This window comes from Capricornis sumatraensis, chromosome 2 (assembly GCF_032405125.1).
Source record: "Capricornis sumatraensis isolate serow.1 chromosome 2, serow.2, whole genome shotgun sequence".
Lineage (NCBI taxonomy): Eukaryota > Metazoa > Chordata > Mammalia > Artiodactyla > Bovidae > Capricornis > Capricornis sumatraensis.
The window spans coordinates 124,348,503-124,375,703 of record NC_091070.1 but is presented as its reverse complement, the minus strand read 5'-3'; the positions used below and the strand labels follow the sequence as shown (position 1 = coordinate 124,375,703).

At 38.3% G+C, this 27,201-nt stretch overlaps 1 protein-coding gene across 1 annotated transcript; it reads right to left on the bottom strand.

Moving 5' to 3' along the window:
- Nucleotides 1-2,992: 2,992 nt before the first annotated feature.
- SEC22B (SEC22 homolog B, vesicle trafficking protein) lies at nt 2,993-25,872 on the bottom strand. Its single transcript, XM_068964323.1, has 5 exons — nt 25,678-25,872; nt 16,428-16,537; nt 10,947-11,107; nt 9,187-9,333; nt 2,993-5,913 (listed from the first exon to the last, which is right to left on the bottom strand). Exons 1-5 carry the CDS (start codon nt 25,750-25,752, stop codon nt 5,759-5,761), a joined length of 648 nt encoding a protein of 215 aa, XP_068820424.1. The 5' UTR covers nt 25,753-25,872; the 3' UTR covers nt 2,993-5,758.
- Between the last annotated feature and the right edge of the window lie 1,329 nt (nt 25,873-27,201).

Here is a 27,201-nt window from a genome sequence, read left to right as displayed (position 1 = left end):
CTGCTTTACTTTGAGGAAGTGGTAAAGACTCCTCAGATTGGAATTTTGCTGCCCTCTTCTGGAAACAGCAAGTTATGGGCTGAGAAATGGACTGTGCAAATGCATCTTAAATACTGCGGTATAGCCAGACTGTGTGTGCATGCATTCTCAGCTGCTCAGTCATGTCCAGTTCTTAGGGACCCCATGAACCGTAGCCCACCAGGTTCCTCTGCTCATGGGATTCTCTACGCAAGAATACTGGAATAGGTTGTCATTTCTTCCTCCAGGGGATCTTCCTGACCCAGGGATCGAACCTGCATCTCCTGGGGCTCCTGCAATGGTAGGAAGATTCTTTACCACTGAGCCACCTTAGACTGTAGATCAAACTTCATTGCCTACCTACACTGTTTGTGACACTATTTGTGGGGGAATCCCTGAGAGAAGTCTGGCGGGTGCAAACCACTATCGGTTGGGCAAAACTAACCCTTTAGCCAGTTTAGTTCTTGCATGGTAAATAAGGTCTTACTTTACATGGCATCTGGGTCAAGGTAATTATCACTTAACTAGAGTCACTTTGTCTGGTGACAAATTGGTTAGAACTTAAGTGACATGAAAAGCTCATTTAATATTGTCCATTATACATAAAAGCAACCATAGGCTCTGAGGTCAACAGGAAACATTTCCAGACCAAGTCTGCCCTGACTTTTGTGCTTTCACTTCAAGTCTAATTTGATTTCATGTCCTACTCTTCACCCTTTTATCTTTAAATTATTTCTGCCTTAAAGAACCAATTTCACTTGCTATCTTTCTTCCTTATCTTCCTGTTGGTCTCTTTTGTTCCTAATAAGGCCTCCCCTTATTAGGCCTATACCATTTTACCCCACGTTGTTTTCCCCTTCTATTAAAATTATGTGTATAGACATGACGTGAAGAACAGTCTAGTTCCAGAAAACATGTGCATATGGTTTTCATAATTCAATGGCACTCATTCTACAATTATTTGTTGAGTACCTCCAACATGTCTCTGTACCAAGTGCCAAGGATTCAAAGACATGACTATCAATCGGTCTTCACCTTAGGGGACTCACATGGTATACAGCCAAGGAGACAAGTACACACAAACTGCTATTTTTAATTGGTAGGTTCTATGCTGGAAATACAAGCATGTTGCTATGGGAGGTTTGAAACCACAACTTCTCTCAGGCTGGTAGGAAGGAGGATGTGAGAATCTTAGGCTTTACAAAAGAAGTGTTAGAGCTGGGTCTTTGAGATGAGCAGAACTTTAGTAGATTGGAAATGAAAAGGAATAAGGTACACACTCAAAAAGTTCTGGAGAGAAGGTACCAATGAGGCAAGGTAAAGGGGTAACTTGACTGATTAGAGAAAGCTAGAGAATTATGTGTGGATGAGACAAAGAGGTGGTGGGGAGTGGCAGATGGGCCTGAAAGGATATGAGGTCACACTGTGGAAAGCAGACTGGGGTACGTAATCTTTTATTCAATAGGAAATGGGGCATGACTGGCTCTTTATGAACATCTTTGGTATTAATAACTTAGTAATACTGGGATGAAAGAGTAACCTGTGTAAGGAGGCTGCTGCAGGAGACCAACTTAAAGAGCTTGAACAAGCTTGAATCTTAGGCCAAAAAGCAAGGAAGTGATAAATGACGCCTATTTTGGAGGTTAAGAAAACCAAGTCTTAATAGTTGAGAGCTAGTAGGAGAAAACTGAGGAGTCATATGCAATTCCTGACTTGTAGCTGAGGTAAAGGAGTGGCAGGTGATGTCTAAAAGTTAGAAATGCCTTAGGAAGCACAGGATAGGTTTTAACTTTGAAGGCAATAAGATGTTTTAAGTGCACTAAAGTTCTATGGAATACTCAAAACACAGATATCCAACAAACAGCAAAATAACTGGATCTAGATCTCAGTGTGAGCACAGACAGGTACATTTGGAGCCATCCGTAACACAAGTGAGAGCTGAAGCACCCAATACTGAAGACAAACCAGAGGAGCCTGTTCTCGAAGAATCCTTGCAGTGTTTGTAATATTGTGTACAGGGATTCCTTAAAGCAGGGGCATATCTGCATTGACTGATAAGAGAACACAGTATGTTATGAAATCAACAGAAGGTAAGATAAATTAGGATATAAAAATAATAAGTCTAACAGTTAATTTTAAAGCTCTCACTTACAGAACTAAAGCTGTAGCATAACAGTAACTCCTAAGTAAAAGCAGAATCTAGGGAAATGAAGTAAAATGGAAAGGAATAGAAAATGTAGGGGGCGGGGAAAGAGAATGAGCAAAAGGACGTAAGAAAAAAGAGGGAGATTTTTAAAAATCATTTTGCTAAATCTTAAGTGAATCAGATGTAGAAAAATGCTGAGTTAACATTAAGATCAAATGTAAAAGGAGCAAATAAAATGTGTTACAAACCAAGAGTGAGAAAAGGCCAACAAGAACCCAAGAGTAAAAATTATTAAAAAGGAATAAAGGGAAAAATGACAGATAAGGAAATGAAAAAGATAAATAATAAAATGAAATTGTATACATATACAAAACAAAAACCTTTTCCAAAAAATAAAAACTAATAACCTGATAGGACAAAGTGAAATAGTGCTTAGAACAAACACATCTACATCATAATTTAGGAATAAACAGTACATGTAGTGGTTGGATGCCTATCAGTGCTGGATTTGAACCCAAGTTCTTCAACTTGCTATGTGACCTTGGGCAACCTGGGAAAATGGTTATGAGGGGACTGTAATAATATATGTAAAATGCCTAATAATGTGCTCAGTTAATGAAGGTTATGGAAGAAAAAAAAATTAGTCCAGTTTTGATGAGTATATGAAACTCAAATTTCTTTTCCAACAACTTTTCTAATCTAAAACATGGACTCAATCACAGCACTTGAAATAAACTTTATTAAAACAGAGTGATTAAACTGCTCTAGACAGTTGACTGTTGGGTCAACCCTACCTATAATGATTAAAAGGATGTGGGACTCAATTTGCTCCTTCTACCTCAAACTATGTCACATATGCTACAAACTTTTCTTTGGGGACTTTTAAAAAGTAAAAGCTATTTGGTTCAATTAGTTAATGTGCAATTATAGTAGTAACATCTGTACGACTTCTGTCTTTGCCTTTTTGCTGAGCTAAAAAGAAACCACATACGGCTCAGTCACTTCTGCTAAATACACTAACCAAAAGCCTTAATTGTGTGGCCTCCACCAATCAGGCTTACCTAGTGGCTCAGATGGCAAAGAATCTGCCCGCAATACAGAAGACCCAGGTTCAATCCCTGGGTCTGGATGATCCTGATAAGGGCATGGCAACCTACTCCAGTATTCTTGCCTGGAGAATTCCATGGACAGAGGAGCCTGGTGGGCTACAGTCTGTGGGTTACAAAGACAAAGACATAATCGACATCCCCTTCTCCAGGGGATGTTCCTGACCCAACAATCAAACTTCCTCACTGCAGGCAGATTCTTTACCATCTGAGCCACCAGTGAAACCCAAACCAAGCAATACGATCCCCCAAAATGCGCCTCATTCTTTTAACTCATGACTTTGCTCAAGTCACTGACTCTGTATGGGAAGTCACACTCTCCTTCTCTTACCATCCTCCTTGTCACAGTAAATTAGGTGTCCTTTCTTAATGTGCCCTCGATAACCCTGAACTGTATTTATCACATTCTATTTTAGATGTCTGTTTGATTGCTGGTTCATTCCACCTAGGTAGATCTTCGCACTTCCTCCAATAAAGAACACAAATAGGAGCCATATTATGACAGTCCTGCTCTCTCATTTTCGGCCATCATAATCATAAACTACTTTATCCCTTTGTTATTCACCCCCCACCCCATACCATTTTCTAATTAACCCTCTGAATTTAGGTAGGAATGTATCTAGAAGAATATGTGCATGTAAATTAACTATAGTAGATAACAAAGCTTCACACTGAAGGGAACATTCTAGAAGTATTTATTTCATTGCTGACCACTTGGTTGCAGCATGCAACTCTCAACAACGAGCTGCCACTCACTCTCCACTTCTACAGAAGTACCAAATGCTATGGTACTACTATTTAGGTTTTCAGCCTTTCAAAGGCTTTTATTACCAACATCATTACTTAGGGACAAGACTTTTAGGGACTTCAAGCACTTAGTCTCTATAAAAAGTAACTTCTTATTTCATGCACAAAACTCCAATTGGCAGAGAGAGGGCCAAAGTGGGAAGAAAAAATTTTTATTCTAGTTCTATAAATTATCAGGAATAAAATAAGCATTTCTCCTTGCCTTGTTTTAAAGAAAAGATTTTTTTTTTCCTCTATCAGGAATCAGAACAGTAGATTTGATGATCCTGAGTTATAAAACTGCTTACTGGTTTAAGTTCTTTCCAAAGATCTTAAGAAATAATAAGTTGGTTCATTTTCCTGTACAATTTAAAGAAATATTTGCAGTATGTGTAGGAATTAGAGGTTATATTGTAGACTCTTGTGACAATATTTAAAAGGCCTATTCTCCCCATTTAAAAAATTCTACCTCAGAAGGTAAAAGGAAATTCTCATTATCCCTGAGCAAAAAAGGGAAAAATCAGGTACTTTTATTTGTTAACAGAATCTACTGTAAATGAGTTGCCTATCTCTAGAACATTCTTAGAGAATTACATAACTGAAGCAGATATGAGGTGCTCTCAGATTTTCTTAGATAAATATGTTTAGTAGTTTGAGTAGTTGCTCTGAAAATTTTCAATTTAATTAACTATGCAACTGATTATCTTCCATTTTGAAATTTGAGAATGTACTGAGAGGATAGTTATGGGGCATGAAACTAAAGGGCTCAGAGCAATTAAAAAAACCTTAGCAAGTTGTGGCAGGAGGAAGAGTGGGGAAAATCATAGTGAAGAAGTGAGGAAAGAGGAAAAAGCTGTAGTGATGAGCTGGCCTGTCTTCCCAATAAGTCAGGGGCCTCTGGCTATATGCTATACTCACTCTTATATTAATATAAACCAGATGCAGAAAAATAAAATCAAGAATGTCCCAAACTAATTTTAAGTCTTTTAAGAGTAAATGACAGAAAACATTTTTGCTTCTTAATCAAGGAGTGCTATAATATAATTTCAAGGCATCTTAATATAATTCATTTAATTCATTTAACTCTAAAGCAATTGTGCAATAAGCAAATTATCATAAATGAAAAACAAGGTTAACTTCCTACAGGGGCCAATAGACAGGGTATCTTGCAGCACAGCAATTAACCTTCACCTACTGGAGTCTTGTTTAAAAGGCCATCAAACAACTCAGATTCCTGAAAATCACAAATGTCACCAACAAAAGGAATGTTGATTAAACAGAGTCAAAAAACTTCCTGAAGGGCTGCCTTCTCTGAAGGGATTTCAGACTTGCTAGCATAGGTTGGTTAAGCCAAATCTCACTGACGGCTCCATTAGAGAATGAGAATGCCCCAGTCAGTGCTGTTTGAAAAATGTAAAACACTGGAAGGGGAAAAAACAAATAAAACAATCTACTGTTCCCTAATGTATATGGCTTAGCACCCAGAGAAAGCCTCTGCCCCGGAAAGACGCTTTCTACATAGGGCTAAGCTTCATTAAATGAGGTGTAACCTTTCCTTTTCAGGCCATGTCTTTTCTTGCAAAGTCTTTAGAGGCAGAAGTTCCACTTGGATTCTAATACACATCTCTGTGCGCTCAGCTTCCTGAAAACATACACCTGTCAGGTGCTAGGTTCTCCCTTGCCAGTGACTGGATTCACTACTTCACAGCCACCAGAAGCGCACATACACTATTAACATGATGAAAAATACAGCTACTGCTGCAAGTTTGGCATAAGTGGAACGCATGTTCAAGTACTTCGCATCCTGGCGGTATTTCTTGGACAGACTGGACAAATTGTTAGCCTTCGAATCCAATGCTGTCAAAAGGGAAAAAAAGGATAACATTAATTAGTCCCTTAAAGTATTTTATCAACCGTATTAAGAACAAAAATAACCTAAATGAGTAGCACTACTTCAAATCGTGAAGCTGAAATTATCTTTTTTTTTTTAAGGGTAAGGTTGTATACACTGATTTACTCATGATCCCAAAGCACTGTAAAATCTACAATGCATTTTCAAATAATCAGTTCAACTTATGTTCAAATTCTTGAGGCCGTAGAGTGAGTCCAGGGTCTGGCCTCAGACCCTAGTTCAAATCTCCACTGTACCAATCATATGATACTGCGCAACTCAGCCTAAGACCCAACTTCTTTGTATATAAAAATAGGGAATATATAATAATAGTAACCATATCATAGGATATCTGTAAAGTGAGCACAATGCCTACATGATGGTAAACACTTGATAAACGTTAGCTGATAGCAACTATCTTCATAATCTCTTAATGGTTTAAATCATATTCTCTCATATTTTGACAATGATAATCCAGGTAAGATGAAAAATGCAGGTAACCAGAAAATTCAATGAACCAGACACTGAGTATTAAGCTGTATCTCAACAGTGACTACTACCAAATTTCTAAAACTTTCCAGATGGTAAAGACTATTATTATGAAGATAACACTATCAGAAATTGTATTTTAGCAGACATAGGAAAGCTATATTACAATGAAAATACAATCACAGGTGCTAGAAAACTACCAATATATACTAAATTAAGCTTTTTAGAATCTTCTGCAAAGTTTTTTTCCCTATACGAACATTTGTAATGTCATTGTCTTCTTTTAATTGTTAACAAAGCACTTAGAGAAATAACCAGATACACATAAGCTAAACTGGGCTTAAAATATATGACATATTTTTAATAATAAAAACAAACTCTCAGTTTGGCATAACTTCTAATCAAACTTTTCACTTCTTTAAATTTTTGAGAAATTATTTTGCAATCTGAATCTATTTGGTCTTCCTTGGAGAATGCTTTTGGACTATTTGGAGTTGCTTAATAGGGACTGGTTTTGATTGAGAAATGTGGCATTACTTAATAACAAAGGCATGTCAGCCATTTCGAAATTAGTAACTTGTCCTGTAAGAAAAGCACCTTGTCATGCAAAAAAACAGTTACAGGATGAGAAATAGCCATGACAATACTGCAAGGAATCTTTCCGGTCAGTTTAACAGACTGGACAGAGGTTTTTAACTACTACAGTGTTTCTTACTATATTCCTAGTGCCTAGAACAGGATCTGGCATATAGTCAGTGCTCCATAAATAAGTATTTACTAAATGAATCTAAATCTGCTGAGAAAAACTGGGAAGAGAAATAAATATTAGGTCATATAAAGTAAGCAACAGTTATGAGAATTTCTTTACATATGAACATTGGAAACACATGGTATCATAAAAATAAAGCTATTGCTTGGAGAAGTACTTTTCTGAGTCTTTGCTTCTTTATCTGTAAAACTGGTTTGATACCACCCACTTCACATGGGATTACTCTAAAGAATAAATAAAATATATGTAAAGTCCCCTTACCATATTGCCTAGCACAATATAAATGTTCAAGAGATATTTGTTACTCTGTGACAATGTTCCTTATCTTACTAATCACATGAAGTTTCTTAAGGGTAAAAATGTACTTTGTTTTTAATCAGCATATCAACACTAGAGCAATTAGCAAAGCACTAGAAGGAAATCCCATATGCTCTTGATTAATTGAGCAGTTTATAAACTTTGGCTTTAAAAAAGTTTCCTATACTGGTTTACTTTATCCTGAGTGGAACCTGTGAGTCTGCTATGATGAAAATTTACATAGACTCACTTATCCAAAAACTGATGTTTAAAGAGTATGAAGCTATATACAGTGGGAAAATTGCTGACTATAAACATGAAGGTTAAAATCTGAAGTTCATAATAAAGGAAAATCCATTTATTCATTGGAGAAGGGAATGGCAATCCACTCCAGTACTCTTGCGTGGAGAATCCCAAGGACAGAGGAGTCTGGCGGGCTACAGTCTATGGGGTCACAAAGAGTAGGACATGACTGAGGTGATTTCGCATGCATTTAATCATGAATATGTAACAAGGCTGAATTTTAAAAATATACATTAAGGCAACTACCTGTGATGATTACTGTGAAAGAAATAAAATAAGTATATAAAATAGATATAAAACAGGGTATATGCTCACATTAAACATTTAGGTAACATTTAAACATTAGTTACATATTTTAAGTAAATTAGTACACACACATATACATACCCCATGTGCTAAAAAACATTACATGCTTTTTTACATTACGTAAAATATGTAAGTGTTTTAAGAATTTGAAGGAGTAAGGAGATTAATGCGTCAGGGGCTGTACGGATCAGGGAAGGCTACTTTGTAGAGGTAGTTCTTATCTAGAGTTTAAGGAAGGTCCAGGATGATGAAGACACTGAACTGGCTGAGGCGGAATGTTTGTGAACCAGGGAGAATGAAACACTTTTGCAATCTCCTTATCTTCCACAACAGAGAATACAGTGCCTTGCACATTGGCTGCTAAGTGGCTCCAGTTATGTTCAACTCTATGCGACTCTATGGAATGTAGCCCACCAGGCTCCTCTGTCCACGGGATTCTAGAGCAAAGAAAACTGGAGTGGGTTGCCATTTCCTCCTCCAGGGGATCTTTCTGACCCAGGGACCGAACCCGTGTCTCCTGTGGCCCCCATACCACAGGCACATTTTTTAATGCTGAGCCACTGGGGAAGCCCACCTTGCACATTATGAGTATTCAATTAATAATGACTGGATGAATGAAAAGTAAGTTGAGACCAGACTAGATCTTGTAGTCACAGGTCTCAGAAGTTTTTCTGCAGAGGAACGCCTTGATGAAACGGTATTTTGTAACAGTTGATCTGGCAGCAGTAAAGTCTCCTGGAGCAGCTACTTATGAAACCATTGCCATAAACCTTTGACAATGTCCTCTCATTCTTCTTTTCGTTTTCCTTACGTGTTTCTATAAATACTAATCTAATTTGGTAAATACCTGGGAAACAGACATGGAATGAGACTTTACACTGTTCCAACTCAATAGAAACTAACCACACTAGGAAGAAACATATCATATTGGAAGCTTGTAATGTAATCCATTTTGGAGAAATGAATTCTTAATACTAGATAGAATCTGACAGCATAAATGGTAACCCCAAATAAGCTATCCTTGCCTATGGAATAAGAACCACTTGCTCATAAGACTCGTACTGCTTTTAGATACCTGAGAGTGCTTCTCCCCGTTGTAACACTTCTTCAATATTCGCAACCATGATTCTCTGCACATCTTGCAGTTCAGTGTTGATGGAGCCTAGGTTTCTCCGAGCACGACTGTCAATGTAAAGCTTCTTGGTTTTCTGAATGTAGGTATCTATAATGATGAAGAAAAGTGACTGATAACAATTTCTTTCATGTCCATCAAAGAAGTAGGTAAGAGTATATTGAGTTTAGTCCTGGTTCTGAACTGTCCATGATTAGCCAGACTCTTGAATGAGTATCAAGTGTGACAGGGAATTTCCCAAATTATTACTACAAAACTGCATGCTCATTCATGTTTGCCAATGTCTGCATATCATAAAACTATGAAAAGAAAAATTAATAAAGATTATATTTTCAACTTTTAGCTAAAATCTTAAGATAGTGTATTGGCTTCCCTTTATTTGCCTCTTTAAACTTCCTCCCACCCTTCTGCACCCTGCTTTCTGCTTTGGGAAGCTAACCTGCATGAATTACATCAATGGGTTCCTTGCTGTCTAGTTTCCAATTAGGTTAAGCCAAAGAGGACACCCCAAGAGTAGGGAATGAGAGTGGACAGTGATAGTGATTTATTCCTCTATCTTCTCCCTGAGAAGTCATCTTGGGCTGGTAGTATTCCTCCACCAAAAGTTACTGCTCCTTTGAAATTGGCCTTTTCTATAAACTTTTTCCTTCCCAGTTCCAGAAACTGCTTTTATCCATGCAAGCCTAGGGTTGATAACAATTACCATGCTACTGGTCTCACGTTACTGTACCTTACAGTTCATCTGTAACCCTTTCATACCTCTGTATATAATCTTTTAAGCTAATTTGAGGATACCAACTATTTCCTGTGTGACTTTGATACAGCAGTCTTATTTTTTTCTTGGCTTTACTGAACTCCTACTGCCTACAAAAATAAAAACTGCAAAACCAGACATGATAAAACTAGCACTTGGAGAGTTTAGTTTTCAAACACTGTAATGCTTTGCTATAATATGTTTTCTTTATTTCTACAAAGCAAGAGGACTCATTTATCTAGCAAACTTGAAACACTTCAGAAATCCAGAGGTAGTATTCAAAACCAGTTTCTTTTTTAACTAAAAATGTCAATGATGTAATCTAATCATACTTGTTCTCCCTCCTACTTATAGGACATTTCCTTTGATATGCTGCCATGCTGTATTTTACCACCTCTGAGGAATAATGAGTCTTTCTATAATTCTTGTACAAATATGGACACCCTTGCTCACTACTTCTGCTTATAGGAATTGTTGTGCCCCAATACCAGATATCTTTTAGTACTTAAATTAGAGGATCTTGTTCTATTAAAAGAAACAAAATACCATTCTTTCTGATTTCCAAATTCTGATCTCCATAAAATGGGTCTCACTGTGAGTGTATGTGTGTGTGGGGGTGAAGACACTGAATTGGGAAAAAGAAGAACTCAGGAATTACATGTCAATCTGGATCTTCAGTTTTTTTTACCCTAATGAAGAATCAAAACAAATTACAAAAAAGAGCAAAGGGCAACAAGCTCTATGGGTAAAATATCAAAAGGCCAGAGACAATTATTAATACTTATGAGAAGGAAGCCTCATTCACTCAAAAGGAAAAAAGACACGGAATAGGAGAGGAGGCAGAATCCAAAACATTAGTAGGCAAGCTTTAAACAAAAAGTCAAACTGTATCAATAGCTTCTCTGCATTGTCTACTCCCCTGGTAGAGAAGTAAGGCACAAAAACTTACCAAACTCAATAAAGGAGTAGGGTCTAGACACAGTTGGCACCTTCTTCCCATGCTGCTCATCAAATTCTGAATGTAAATCTTCTAGGTAGGCAAAAGCCAGCTTCTTAGGGAAGGCAGCTTCACACAGAACCAAATAACATACTCCCTGTTCAATAATGTAACTGAAGAGACAAAAATTAAAAAAGCATGAAAAAATTGTTGTAGATTAATAACACTCCCAACAGTCTGAAACAGACTCTTGGTGCCATACAAACTTTGTTTTTGGCTATGCTACCTGGCTTGCAGGATCTTAGTTCCCCGACTAGGGATCAAACCCAGGTCCTTGGCAGGGGAAGGGCAGAGTCCTAACCACTGGACCACCAGGAAATTCCTTATACAAACTTGAAAATATTCAAGCCCAAGGCCTCTGAGGCTAATGAAATCAGAAAGTCAATCACAAACCATAAATAACTAGAATTAGAAAACAACATCTTCCCATTATTAGAAGCATATTCTAAAAGGAGTATTTAGACATATTTATTCATCACATAATTCTTCAACTAAAATATCTTAATACTTAAGACTTTTTCTTGAAAACTCAGGGGTGTGACTCCATCTGCCCTTTGATCATGTATAGTAAACAAGTAATAATATACACACATTTAAACATATTCCATCTGTAAGAATTGTGGAACTAGAAATTTTTGTGAACACTAAAAAGTTAGAAATTAATGTCACAATGATTACTGGGTACAGAAAATAACAATCTCAGGACTAATAATAGTTCCTAATTTCTAGGGTAGAAGAACTCTGTATTAATTGCAAATTATTCAATAACAGAACTGACTCCTCTTTGAGAGTGAGCTCCCTGGCAGCCTTCAGTTCAGTTCAGTTGCTCAGTCATGTCTGACTCTTTGCAACCCCATGGACTGCGGCATGCCAGGCTTCCTTGTCCATCACCAACTGCCGGAGCTCGCCCAAACTCATGTCCATCAAATTGTCCCTGGCAGTCTGGAGGAGGCTATATTACGGCATGTCTGAGATATTTTCAGAAGGAGGCTGGCTACTCAGTGGTTTTCAAATGAGTTTTTAGCCACAGCACTCTTTATTTGAGCCAAAATTATATCCAGAAGACCAATATGTATAGCAAATAAAGTCATAAGTTTTATAGTTTAAGTAGGAGTTTAAGGGTCCAAAGCATTACACACATCCCCCATCCCTTGTCCTTTCTATGTGGCTCCTAAGGAACCCTAGAACTCCACAGAGATGAGTCCCCTTTCCTGAAAACTTGCTTCCTTCTCTCTGCTCTATAGCACTTCTTGCATATAGCACATACACAAAGTTGTTTGCGTATCTGTCTCTCTCTGCTATAAGAGGACAGGCTAAGAACATTAAAGGCAAGACTTAATACACGGTCTGGCAAAGAATACATCTTTAGCAAACAGCTCTTAGATGCAAATAAGGGAAGAGATAAGACTATAAAGAAGGAGGCAGAAGAAAATTTCTTTTCAATTCCATGAGATCTTTCCTAGGTCATTTGTTCCTAACTGATAGTAAAGATAAAAAATACTATATTATAATTGAGCATCTCTAAACTATGGAAAATTCTGCAAGAGATGGGAATACCAGACCACCTGACCTGCCTCTTGAGAAACCTATATGCAGGTCAGGAAGCAACAGTTAGAACTGGACATGGAACAACAGACTGGTTCCAAATAGGAAAAGGAGTACGTCAAGGTTGTATATTGTTACCTTGCTTATTTAACTTATATGCAGAGTACATCATGAGAAACACTGGGCTGGAAGAAGCACAAGCTGGAATCAAGACTGCTGGGAGAAATAACAATAACCTCAGATATGCAGATGACATTACCTTTATGGCAGAAAGTGAAGAGGAATTCAAAAGCCTCTTGATGAAAGTGAAACAGGAGAGTGAAAAAGTTGGCTTAAAGCTCAACATTCAGAAAACTAAGATCATGGCATCCAGTCCCATCACTTTATGGGAAATAGATGGGGAAACAGTGGAAACAGTGTCAGACTTTATTTTTGGGGGCTCCAAAATCACTGCAGATGGTGACTGCAGCCATGAAATTAAAAGATGCTTACTCCTTGGAAGGAAAGTTTTGAGCAACCTAGATAGTATATTTAAACGCAGAGACATTACTTTGCCGACTAAGGTCCGTCTAGTCAAGGCTATGGTTTTTCCTGTGGTCATGTATGGACGTGAGAGTTGGACTGTGAAGAAAGCTGAGCGCTGAAGAATTGATGCTTTTGAACTGTGGTATTGGAGAAGACCCTTGAGAGTCCCTTGGACTGCAAGGAGATCCAACCAGTCCATCCTAAAGGAGATCAGTCCTGGGTGTTCACTGGAAGGACTGATGCTGAAGCTGAAACTCCTATACTTTGGCCACCTCATGCGGAGACTTGAGTCATTGGAAAAGACCCTGATGCTGGGAGGGATTGAGGGCAGGAGGAGAAGGGGACGACAGAGGATGAGATGGCTGGATGGCATCACCGACTCGATGGACATGAGTTTGAGTGAACTCCGGGAATTGGTGATGGACAGGGAGGCCTGGCGTGCTGTGATTCATGGGGTCGCAAAGAGTCGGACACGACTGAGCGACTGAACTGAACTGACGTTATTTAGAAAGGAAATAATGTGAAAGGAAAGTTATAACCAGCCTAGACATCATATTAAAAAGCAGAGACATTACTTTGCCAACTAAGGTCCGTCTAGTCAAGGCTATGGTTTTTCCAGTGGTCATGTATGGATGTGAGAGTTGGACTATAAAGAAAGCTGAGCACCGAAGAATTGATGCTTTTGAACTGTGGTGTTGGAGAAGACTCTTGAGAGTCCCTTGGACTGCAAGGAGATCCAACCAGTCCATCCTAAAGGAGATCAGTCCTGAGTGTCCATCGGAAGGACTGATGTTGAAGTTGATACTCCAATACTTTGGGCACCTGATGTGGAAAGCTGACTCATTTGAAAAGACCTTGATGCTGGGAAAGACTGAAGGCAGGACGAGAAGGGGACGACAGAGGATGAGATGGTTGGATGGCATCACTGACTCAATGGACATGAGTTTGGGTAAACTCTGGGAGTTGGTGATGGACAGGTGCTGTGGTCCATGGGGTCACAAAGAGTCAGACACCGCTGAGCAACTGAACTGAACTGAACATTATTTAATGTTGAAATAACTTACAAAACCTAATGTTCACTATTTTCTTAACCAATAGGCCAGAGTCTTGTTTCAGTTTTGATTCTGTATACTTGTTTGCTTTTTCTTGATGAGTAGAAGCTTGATTATTCGAGTTAAACACAATAGGTTCTTCCCAGGTCTATATTATCTCAGTATCTGAGCTCCTAAGACACTAAGGATTATTTAGCTTTTCCTTTCTTATTTTCCTCTAATCTTCTTGTCCTCTTTTTTTTTTTTTAATCCTGCCTGTTTTAGCACCTTCAAACTTGACATATAATTAAACACTTAATACCAATTATTTGTAGGTAATTTGAGACCCAATAAAGTCCCTTTGATCCCTCTCTCAGCTGTATGCATTATCTATAACCACTAATTTGTTGTTGTTGTACAGATGCTATCATGTCTGACTCTTTGCAACCCCATGGATTGTATCCTGCCAGGCTCCTCTGTCCATGGGATTTCCCAGGCAAGCATATTGGAGTGGGTTGCCATGCCCTTCAACCACTGATTAGATGCTCCTAAATTACCTTTTATAATTTTCTTTTCTCTAAATAATAAATAATACCTATTGCACTAATCTCACATGCTAGTAAAGTAATGCTCAAAATTCTCCAAGCCAGGCTTCGGCAATACGTGAACCGTGAACTCCCTGATGTTCAAGCTGGTTTTAGAAAAGGCAGAGGAACCAGAGATCAAATTGCCAACATCTGCTGGATCATGAAAAAAGCAAGAGAGTTCCAGAAAAACATCTATTTCTGCTTTATTGACTATGCCAAAGCCTTTGACTGTGTGGATCACAATAAACTGTGGAAAATTCTGAAAGAGATGGGGATACCAGACCATCTAACCTGCCTCTTGAGAAATCTGTATGCAGGTCAGGAAGCAACAGTTAGAACTGGACATGGAACAACAGACTGGTTCCAAATAGGAAAAGGAGTACGTCAAGGCTGTATATTTTCAGCCTGCTTATTTAACTTATATGCAGAGTACATCATGAGAAACGCTGGACTGGAAGAAACACAAGCTGGAATCAAAATTGCCAGGAGAAATATCAATAACCTCAGACATGCAGATGACACCACCCTTATGGCAGAAAGTGAAGAGGAGCTAAAAAGCCTCTTGATGAAAGTGAAAGAGGACAGTGAAAAAGTTGGCTTAAAGCTCAACATTCAGAAAACGAAGATCATGGCATCTGGTCCCATCACTTCATGGGAAATAGATGGGGAAACAGTGGAAACAGTGTCAGACTTTATTTTTGGGGGCTCCAAAATCACTGCAGATGGTGACTGCAGCCATGAAATTAAAAGATGCTTACTCCTTGGAAGGAAAGTTTTGAGCAACCTAGATAGTATATTTAAACGCAGAGACATTACTTTGCCGACTAAGGTCCGTCTAGTCAAGGCTATGGTTTTTCCTGTGGTCATGTATGGATGTGAGAGTTGGACTGTGAAGAAAGCTGAGCGCTGAAGAATTGATGCTTTTGAACTGTGGTATTGGAGAAGACTCTTGAGAGTCCCTTGGACTGCAAGGAGATCCAACCAGTCCATTCTGAAGGAGATTAGTCCTGGGATTTCTTTGGAAGGAATGATGCTGAAGCTGAAACTCCAGTACTGTGGCCACCTCATGAGAAGAGTTGACTCATTGGAAAAGACCCTGATGCTGGGAGGGATTAGGGGCAGGAGGAGAAGGGGACGACAGAGGATGAGATGGCTGGATGGCATCATGGACTCGATGGACGTGAGTCTGAGTGAACTCTGGGAGATGGTGATGGACAGGGAGGCCTGGCGTGCTGTGATTCATGGGGTCGCAAAGAGTCGGACACGACTGAGCGACTGAACTGAACTATTCTCTATGTGCCAGACAAAATGTTAAATGATATACAGGGATTCTCTCATAAACCTAACAAAACTATGATTCCCTATTTTATAGAGGTAACTGAGGCCTAGTGAAATATATGTGAGTTGCTCAAGATTACAGTGTCAGTAAACGTTTAAGCAAGGGTACTAATCTATGTGTGTCTGGCTCTAAGAAGCTCCCAAAGCAAAAGTTATCTATTACTGCATGATACATACAGCATTACTGGACACAAGATAACAGGGTGAATTACTGTACACCAACTGAATACAGAAACCAAGATTTCAGTTTTGCAGAATTAGAGCCAAGAAAGTTGCCTCCATAGAGTGACTCTATTTTCAAAGTTACCTTTTCATTTGAAAAAAGTTACCATTCTTCTCAGGTGTATTACAAGTAATTACTGTATTTCATACTTAAATGATCACAAAGAAATCAAGATTATACTCACTGAAAAGTCATGGCACCAGCTTCCAAGGTGCATCTGGTAGGGGACTGTTCATTCAACTTTCGAAAGAGCTGCTTAGCCTGACTCTGGTACTGTTGAAGGTCCCGGCCAGACTGAAAGAAGACACCTTCATTTAAGAATGTTCCACAAAAAAAAAAACAGTAATAATTGGTAAGAAGTATCATATTTTGAGGACGCTATGTAAATAAGGCCCATCATTTACAGGTTAATAACATTAATAAGATTTAACAAAACAAAAGTGGCCTACTTTCAGAGAAAAAAGGGAGCCCAAACCCTGAGTTTTTCAACAAAGTCACATTAGTTATTTTCTAAAAAGCAAAAATATAATCCTCAACTGCATTTAAGGTACTTGCTGAATCCATTTCCACTATGAGGTCAGTGTCCTCCTCCTAACCCACTTCACTTGCATGTTACTGGCACAGAATCACACAACATGCTCTATACTCAGAGGAAAGTCCTGGAAAGACAGACAGAATGAATCTCATTTTTATGCTGAAATATCAAGCAAAATCTTCCATAAAGTGTTACAGTATTTGATGTATAAGCAAAACTAAATGTGTGCACCCATCACTGTAAATTACTCTGAACACTGTAACTGCAACTAGGTAAAAACAAGTAAGAGTAAGGATGAAGATTAGAAAGTCAAGATATCCTTTACTAAATAAATCTATTTGGTTTCCAAGTTTGGAATGCAAATGCCTGGATAGCAAGGGTATGTTCATAAAAAAATGAAAATAGTAACATTTGGATGACAGAATTACAGGCAATATTTCCCCAAACAATTTCTAAATGATTTCACAATTTTTTGTTTTTTTAAAGAGAGGTAAAAGTCTACTGGGGGAAATAGCAGAGTCATTTCAAAAGGAGAAAATCATACCTCAATAACCTAGTAGACAAAAACGGAAAAGAAGTACATGAACAGTGAGAAACAAATATACTTTATTCATCTACATACTGGGGAAAATAAACAACTTCTGCCATGTGATGGGAAGGAATTATTTTATTTTAGATTATTTATTCTGAATTGAAAGATATAACACAGTCTCTCCTTGGTAGATGCTTAATAACTAAACGTTTAAATAGAAAAGTATACCGGGTTCTCCCAGGGATTGGACCTAAGGCCTAACTATGAGAGAATACAAAGTAAAACTTAGTGGATCACAGCGATCCACTGAACTGAGAATAGAAACAAGGAAGCAAAAATAAAATTCTGTAACTGGCAGATAAACAAATGTAGAAATATAGGATTTTAAGCTATATTTAGAATAGTGAACTAGAAATGCACACTGAGGTATCACCTCATCCTGTTAAAATGACTATTATCAAAAGGACAAGATATAACAAGCGTTGGTGAGGGTGTGGAGAAAAGGGAACCCTTGTGCACTGTTGGAAGGAATGTAAATTGGTGCAGCCCAAATGGAAAAAGTATGGGGGGGTTCCCTCAAAAAAATTAAAGACAGAACTACTGCGTGATTCGGCAATTCAACTTCTAGGTATTTATCTTTAGAAAATTAAACACTACATCAAGAAGATATATGCACCCTAAGCTATGCTCACTGCAGCATTATTTACAACAGTCAAGATATGAAAATAACCTATAATAAGTGTTCAATAGATGAAAGGATAAAAAAGATGCAGTATATATACACAGTGGGATAGTATTCAGCCATTAAAAAACAGTGGAATCTTGCTCAAAACACAAGCTCAGAGAGGATGGACTGGTGACTGCCAGAGGGGAAGTGGGTGGGGCGGTAGGCCAAATGGGTAAAGGGAAATCAAAAAGCACAAACTTCCAATTATAAAATAGGTCATGGGGATACAATGTTCAGCATGGGGACTGTAGTTAATAATACAGGATTATGTATTTGAAAGTTGCTAAGAGAGTAAAACATATGTCTGCATCACCAGAAAAAAAAAGAATAAACATTTTCATAACTATTTTTTCATGACGGAGGGTAACTAGACTTACTGTGGTGATTTCACGGTATCTACAAATACTGAATCGTATTGTACATCTGAAACTAATATAATGGTATATGTCAATCATAACTCAAAATAAAATAAAATAAATGGTGAGCTGGAAATTTCAATATAAATAAGGAAGTAAATAAGTATGAGGTGAACCAGGGGAGTCAAGCAGAGACCATTAGAAGTATCGATTTGTAGTTTAACTGTTTTTATGGCAATGACTTATTATAAGGCTGTTTGCTTGAGAAATACTCCTACATTACCATATATATTGTTATATATTAATAACACTTTGTAATAATTAAGAGTATAATATATAGTAACATTATTGTATTAGACAATAATGCTAATATATATATTGCTTTTCTCATGACTGGCCAGCCAGTTAGGGAGAGTGAATACCATCACATGCTTTGAACAAATGCCAATATCTTATGTTCCTAAATTTGAGTCAATCTGTTTGCTTAAGCAATGTTGTTATGTGGCATCAGTCGTGTCTGACTCTTCGCAACCCTGTGGACTGTAGCCTACCAGGCTCCTCCGTCCAAGGGATTCTCCAGGCAAGAATACTGGAGTGGGTTGCCATTTCCTTTTCCAGGGGATCTTCCCGACCCAGGGATGGAACCCGGGTCTCCCGCATTGGAGGCAGATGCTTTAACCTCTGAGCCACCAGGGAAGACAATAGATACGAGGGATGCACATAAAGTTGCAGAGGCTACTAAAAGTGTGTTAGTTGCTCAGTCATGTCCAACTCTTTGTGACCCCATGGACTGTAGCCCACAAGGCTCCTCTGTCCATGGGATTCTCCAGGCAAGAATACTAGAGTGGGTTGCCATGCCCTTCTCCAAGGGATCTTACTGACCCAGGGATCAAACCTTGGCTATTAAAGTGCCAAGAAATAATACCAACATAGATCAATGATTTTGAACTTTGGCTTCACACTAGAATCACCTGGGGATCTTAAAAAACACTATTCCTGCTCAATCTGCACCCCAAACCCAATTAAATCAGTGTTTGGAGGCAGGACTCAGACATTAGTATCAGTAAAATAACTACAACCATAAAAGCTAAATGTAAGTTTTCTGACAGCTGAAGGCAGGGGAGCCCTTTAAAGGAAATGGTTAAATAAATAAATGGCAAATGAAATGCCACCATTTGCAACAACATGGATAGACAGAGAGGGTATTATGCCTAGTGAAATAAGTCAGAGAAAGAAAGACAAATACTGCATGTTATCCCTTATATGTGGAATCTAAAAAATTAAATGAATATAACAAATCAGAAACAGACTCACAGATACAGAGAACAAACTAGTGGCTACCATTAGGGAGAAGGAAAGGAAGAAGGGCAAGACAGGGGTAGGGGTGATTAAGACGTACAACTACTATGTATAAAATAAATAAGATACATGGATATATTGTGCAGCACAGGGAATAATAGTATTTTAGAACAACTTAAAATGAAGTATAATCTATAAAGATACTGAAGCACTATATTCTAAGTGTGAAACTAACATAATGTTATAAACCAACTACACTTCAATTTTTAAAAAATGGCAAAAAACTGTTGGTCAAATGAAGATTGGTACAAATCTTTATTGACTTTATAAGAGGCATCGTAAACATTACTGCAATCTGAGAGAAACAGAGAATATGGCCAAAAGCATGCTACGATTTCAGGAATTTACAAGGAACAAAGCAATGATGCCAATGTACAATACTGGGGACATATCTGCATAGGAATTATGACATGCCAACCAACATTTTACACTGCTGGTTCAGTTAGCATTGCCATTCCTGGGAAATGATGCTGGCACAATCTTTCTGGTAGTCATTCTGACAATATGTATTAGAAATTAAAAAATTTTGCACAGTGTTTTATCTAACAATTCTACATCTTTGAAAGTATACATAAACATCATATATGTGTTAAGCAAACAACTACAACAACATATAAAAACAAAAAACATGTTCAATAATAGGATAGGGGATGGGTGACATAACATGGAATATATTTACATAATGGAATACTACAGAACCATCAAAATGATGTGTAATATTTAATGATATGAGCAGACATTCATTATACACTATGTGAAAAAATTAGGTGGAACAGTCTTACAGTTATTACCCATTATTTAATTTTAAACACATATGCAAAGATTAAGGTTAGATACCAAGTGGGTATAATTTAAGTAGGGATTACTTAATTTTACCACTACTTTAGTTAAAAAAAAAAACAAACCACCATTAACTTCTTGGTCCTTTTGTATTTACTGAATTTTCTACAACAGTCACAAAATAACTTTATATTGAGGAAATTATTCGTTCATCAATGTCTACTTGTTGCATATCTGCACTTGGGGCCAGTAAGGGAGGGGCTAGGATTTGTGCCCAGGCAGTCTACCCCTGAAGTTCCTACTCCTATGCGTGCTATACAACCTCTACAATTAAAATTGCTTCTCTGATGGTCGAGCGACATTCCAAGTGGTATCTTTCTATTTAATATCAAATCTAATTTATGGGAAATGCTCAAGACTACATGGCAGCTCTGAACTATTGATAGATCTCACATAACAACATAATCATGGCTTTAGAGATAAACCCTTGGTTTGCTTTTAAGATTACAGTAACAAAGGGCCCACAGTCAGCTAGCCTATCTAAAAATAGTTAATTAGATGTCCTAATTCTGTTTTCTACTTCGTCTAAAACAGACCTGATGAAACTTGTACACAGTGTAAAGGAAAGACAGCTGTTAGCAATCCAATAATAAAGTGGATGTGGAAGTATTCACAAATTCTGAAGCTAACTTGAGATCATTAGTGTATTTAGGATGCGGTTCTGTACATAAAATATAGGAGGCACAGGGCAGTAAAATGCCACACAACCACAATCCTTTTTATTGCTGTTACCTAGGACTGCTGGTGGGCTTTCCTGATGGCTCAGATGGTAAAGAATCTGCCTGCAATGCAAGAGACCCAAGTTCAATCCCTGGGTCGGGAAGATCCCCTGGAGAAGGTAATGGCAACCCACTCCAACTATTCTTGCCTGGAGAATTCCATGGACAGAAGAACCTGATGGGCTACAGACCATGGGGTCGCAAACAGTCACACACAACTGAGTGACTTTCACTTTATGACTGCTGTAGTTCTATCAAATGCCATCTTTTGTCTTTACAATAATGTTTAGCTAAACCCTTATCATTTTTAAATCCCTGTTAAGCTCTACTGATCAAAGGCCAGCATCACCAAGAACCAACCATCTTTCTCTAACAGCAATAACAATAAGATGATTAATCAACCCTCAGTGACTGGGGGAGTGTGGCAATTTAACAGTACAACAGACCATCTGCCTCTTGGAGTTCCCTGCTCTGTACTCAGTTACATCTACACTGTCTTCAAGTCCACAGAGCTGAGATGTAATGAAAGAAGACAACAGGGTGTATTTTGAGGTAAAACAGAAAGGCAAAGAAATTGCAAACATCTGAAAAGGAGAAATACATCACAAAGGAAGAAACAGAGTATCACTTAGTGTAGTTTGGAAAAGTTCATCTCTCTACCTTAGGCTTGTATTTCTAGCTAAAGCATAGAGAAAACAGTGCATAAGGTATTCTGTATCTTAAAAAAAAAAGCTCTATTGTATTACTTGAATAGCTGCTCATCTACAGTAACAAGACAGTTTGTATAGGGACTAGCATGGAGCGACTACCTAGAATATAGCATCTATTATCAATGTAAATAACTGAGAGAATATATTTATTTGGCCTGGACAATTAAGATACTTACCTATACAACTATTTGATCAAGATAGCCATTTCTTAAAAAGTAACTTCCAGACTCCCAAGAAGTAAACACATTATTAAAATATCTTAGAACAAAGCAGTAAAGTGTAACAGTTAGGTACTAAGGCTCCAGTGTAGAATCAGACAGATATGGATTAAAAGGAACAAACGAGTGGTTACCAGTGAGGAGAGGGAAGGAAGGAAGGGCACACTAGGGGTAGAGGATTAAGAGGTACAAACTACTTATGTATAAAGTAAATAAGCAGCTACAAGAGTATACTGTACAGCTTAAAGAATATAGCCAATATTCTACAATAACTACTAATGGAGTCTAACCTTTAAAAACTGTGAATCACTATGCTTTACACCTGAAACTTATACACTGTGAATCAACTCTACCTCAACTAAAAATTCCTTTTAAAAACCAAAACAGTGGTTCTCAACCAAGGGTGATTTTGCCTATCCTCCCCAAAGATGACATGCAACAATGTCAGGAAATATTTTTGGCTGTCAAACTGGAGGGAGGGTGGTGGTCGTGCTATTGGTATATAAGGTGCAGAGGCCAAGGATACGGCTAGACATCCACCAACGCACAGGACAGTTTTCCCGCAACAAAGAATTATCCATTTCAAAATGTCAAACGTGCCAAAGTTAAAAAACCCTGATGACAGAAGTATCAAATCACTATGTTAGGCACCTGGAACTAACACAGTGGTTGTAGGTTAATAAGGAAGAAAGGAAGGGGCAAAAAGGATGGAGGGAAGAAGGGAGGGGAAGGGTAAGGAAGGAATCCTGGTGAAAGATTCCGTTGTACTATTTTTGCTGTGTGACTTAAAGAGACTTTTCTTCTCTTAGCCTCAGCGCTTCCTTATCTATAAATGTAGATAATAAAAGTACCCATCCTAGTAGTTGATATAAGGGCTTCCCTGGTGGCTCAGCAATATAGAATCTGCCTGCCAATGCAGGGGACATGGATTCGATCCCTGGGTCAGGGAGACTCTCTGGAGGAGGAAATGGCAATCCACTGCAGTACTCTTGCTGGGGAAATCCCATGGACAGAGGAACCTGGCAGGCTATAGTCCATGGCGTCACAAAGAATCAGACACGACTTAGCAACTAAACAACAACAATAGCTTGTATGAAGACTAAATGAAATCATGCATTAAAAAGACTTAGCGGAATGGTTGGTATATAGCAGGCACTCTATGGGCTTCCCAGGTGGTGCTAGTGCTAAGGAACCCACCCACCAATGCAGGAGACATAAGAGATACAAGTTCAATCCCTAGGTCAGAAATATTTCCCTGGAATAGGGCATAGCAATCCACTCTAGTATTCTTGCCTAGAGAATCCCATGGACAGAGGAGAGTGAAAGGCTACAGTCCATGGGGTCACAAAGAGTTGGACACAACTGAAGCTACTCAGCATGCATGCATGCATAGGCACTCTCTCTAAATGTACAGTGGTCTATTTTAATAGTAAAAAATAAGTCAAAGATTTATATTTTTGGAGATGTTAAAAGTTTAGAAAGGACGTTATCATTCAAAGTCAAAACCGCTAAAGGAAATCACTACAGAATTATAATCATAAAAATATTTTTATGTAAAATATCTTTCCTTTTCAATTAAACAAAGGAACCCATCTTGGTAGACTGATACCTAATTTGGCATTAAGAAACACACAGTATAACCAACTAATTTTTTCAATAAAGTGTCAAGGCAAAGAATAAGGGCCTACTGATATTCAGACTTTCAGATCTACTTTATATTCTTTGCCCACACTGGAATTCAAAGCAATAGTTGGAAAACTGACCAGATTTCGGTTCCCTTGCAAAAACTATTTCTTAGTCAAACTACATATCCTTCAAGGAAAATTTCCTTACACCATCTCCTTTGTTTCAAATCATGTTCTGCATTCATTTTAATAATTTCACTCCTTCTGCATAGTCCAAGAAAATGTTTAATGCTGGAGAAGAGAAAAATACTTCACAATTCAAAGTTCAGGGCATGCTATATTTTTCAGATTTTATATCAGCTTAGACTTTGTTTTGTGTAGTGAATAGAAAATATTTCACTCAGCATAACCTACTAAGCAACACAACAACTTCACAATCTGTATCGTTGTTCTCATAAAAGTTAAAGTAAACGTATTTGCAAATCAAACCTAAAAGGGCATATAACCAAATAGAAGCTTTCTCAATTAGGAGACACTAATATTGGCTTGGATGTCATTCCTTTGCAGAAGATTTTCCTGATGTCCGAAAATCAATTTAGATACCTTTTCCATGTTCAATCACAGAAACTTCTTCCTCTTCTACAGCAATTATCTACATTACAGTTATTTGTTAGTGATCTGGCTTCTCCACTAAACTGTAAGCTCCAAGAAAGTAGGGACTATGTTCCCTAAGCCCCTGCATGAACACCATGCTTGGCACACCTGATGTGCTTAATGAGAGTTGTTTTTTTTTCATGAATATATGAATGAAAGGTTAAAAAATGCACAAAATATTTTTTTTCTAGCATTCAACTTTTTTTAGGCCTTGAAAGTTTTTTAAATTACTTGTATAAGAAAGTAAAAGAAAGTTGATCACTTTAAACAAATTTAAATAAATTATATAAATTTCATTCTCAGCCTCCTTTCTTCCAGAATTCCCCAACCTTATTCCAGGAACTGGACTCACACCAGAAATTTGCCTTGTGATTTTAAGGCACAAAGCCTCTTCCTGTGAAGCTATCTAGGGCTTTTTTCTGGGACTTTTTTTTGTTTGTTTTAATCAATGCAACATATTTTTCAGCACCTATTATACTATAACTGCTATTGTAAAAGCTATGGGAAATACAAAAATGACGAAGATTTGTCATCTGCCTGCTAGGAAATTTAATTTATTGAAAGACAAAGGCAAAAGTACAAGGCATTATAGAAATATAACACAGAGGTCATAATTGCAACAGTAAGAATTTAGTAAGGCTCACTGAAGGAGGTGGGAATTGGACATAACTGGGAAAGAAAGTACTATACTGAACTTCAAACAGGTGCATATATGTGGCAATATTACCTCATCTGCTTTCAATAGATGTCAGGAAGCTAGGTCAAGGATCAGGTGCTACAGAAAGAAGTTAAAGAACTAGGAGCTGATTTTCCCCAGGACCTGTCAGCCTTATTAACAGCAAAAAAATTAGAAATCCTGGATTTTAGCAGAGTCTATAAAGAATTACAGAACACTGGATGATCACAATAAGCCAAACCTATCCCTTCTCCGGAGTGTTTTTCTAATAAGAAATAGGTAACATAAAAATCTACCCCCGCCTTCAGCAAAGGTTAGTTTTCTCCAGGTAGTCTTCTCCCCTGTCAAAAGAGAAAACGCACTTCAGAGGAGTCAGAAACGCCTGGGAAGACTCAGGGGTCTCCAGCGTCCTAATAAGGAATCCGGGGCGGACAGCATAGCGCTCTGGCAGGAACTTGGGGTCCTAAGGATCTACCAGCTCACCTGTTCGTCCTCCTGCATCGAGGCGGCCAACGGGAGCCCGTCCGCCACTCGGGCGATCATCGTGAGCAACACCATCTTTACAGGCTACGGAGACCCAGCACTGGCCCAGACGGCCGTAGATGTGTCTTGACTTGCTCCGCCGGGACAACAGTTAAACCTCTACCTCAGCTGCCGAAGACCCAGCTACTCGCGTCTCCGCTTCCCGCTGAGGTGGCCGGAAACAAGCTCCAGCGCTCTCCACTACCGGTCCCCAGAATTGGCTTCCCATCGGGAACCACAACTACCGGAACACTAGTTCCGTGATCTCTCCTTACACCTTCAGAAACTCCCAAGGCCCAGGCCACTTTTCTGGATTTCCAGCTTTGAATAAGCCTTGACCCGTGAGAGGGCGTGGCATACAAACTGAAATAGAATTTTCTAATTTCTGATACTTTAAGTTGGGGGAGAGGGCTGGGAAGGAGGGCAGGAGTTATTGGGTACTTAGATGAAGGGTATATGAAAAACCTGACAATCAGATGATATATTTTCATATTTATTTTTTTGTTTTATATGTTGTATATCCAGCACAAATTATTTTCTGTATTTTTATATTTTTAGGCAGAGTTCTTTGTATGTGTGTGTGTGTGTGTGTATTGTATGGATTTTTTTTGTTTGTTTTTTTGCTTGTGTATGCTGTATGCCCAGGTCCTTAAACAGATTCTGGTAAAAAATATTAATTGCATATGTGAGTAAGTGATCATATTACAGGATCTCAGAAATTACCTAGATCAGTCACCCTGCCGAAAGCTGCGATCTATCATTATAGGTAGCAGGACAGTCTTGCAAAACTTCCAGTAACTCTTCATTTACTCCCTGTTGGAGAAACCTCTAGACAACTCCACCTGAATAAATGGTACCATCGCTTTTTCCTTTGGTGCCCCCATCTCTAATATGAGAATATTATCCGCCTCTCAGGATATTTGTGATTATGTACCGAGAAAGTGTAGGTCCCCACTTTGTAGTTAAAGAAAAAACTTCAGAGAGTAATTTTTCCACAGTGACACAGCTAGTAGTAATGGGACTAGGATTTGAGCTGTTGAACTCCAAAACCTATCCTCCTAATCCTGATATGATTCCGTCTTAACATTTAACCGTAGGTTAAGGAGCTCACGTTTTGTTACCTTTTCTACAACTCTACAGCTACTAGGAGAAAACATTTCTTGAGAGGATTTTGGGAGGAAGATCTAATGATTGACTCCACACAAAAATGGACAGGCATATAGACAAGACAAACTGATGGTGCTATTTAGCACAGTGAGAAAGTGAAATGGAAGGCAATCCTTGGGTATATGGGAGCCTAGGTTGGCAAAATCATAATATCTTACATTTAAAATAGCTCAAAGATGCAACCTGACCTAACTTCCCTTCCTCCCACTCAACAAGGATGTGTCTTCTACCACGGTGTCAAATGGTCATTGTCATTCAGCCTCTGCTGGAACAATTCCAGTAATGGGAAATTGATAATACCAATATTTTAATTAAGGG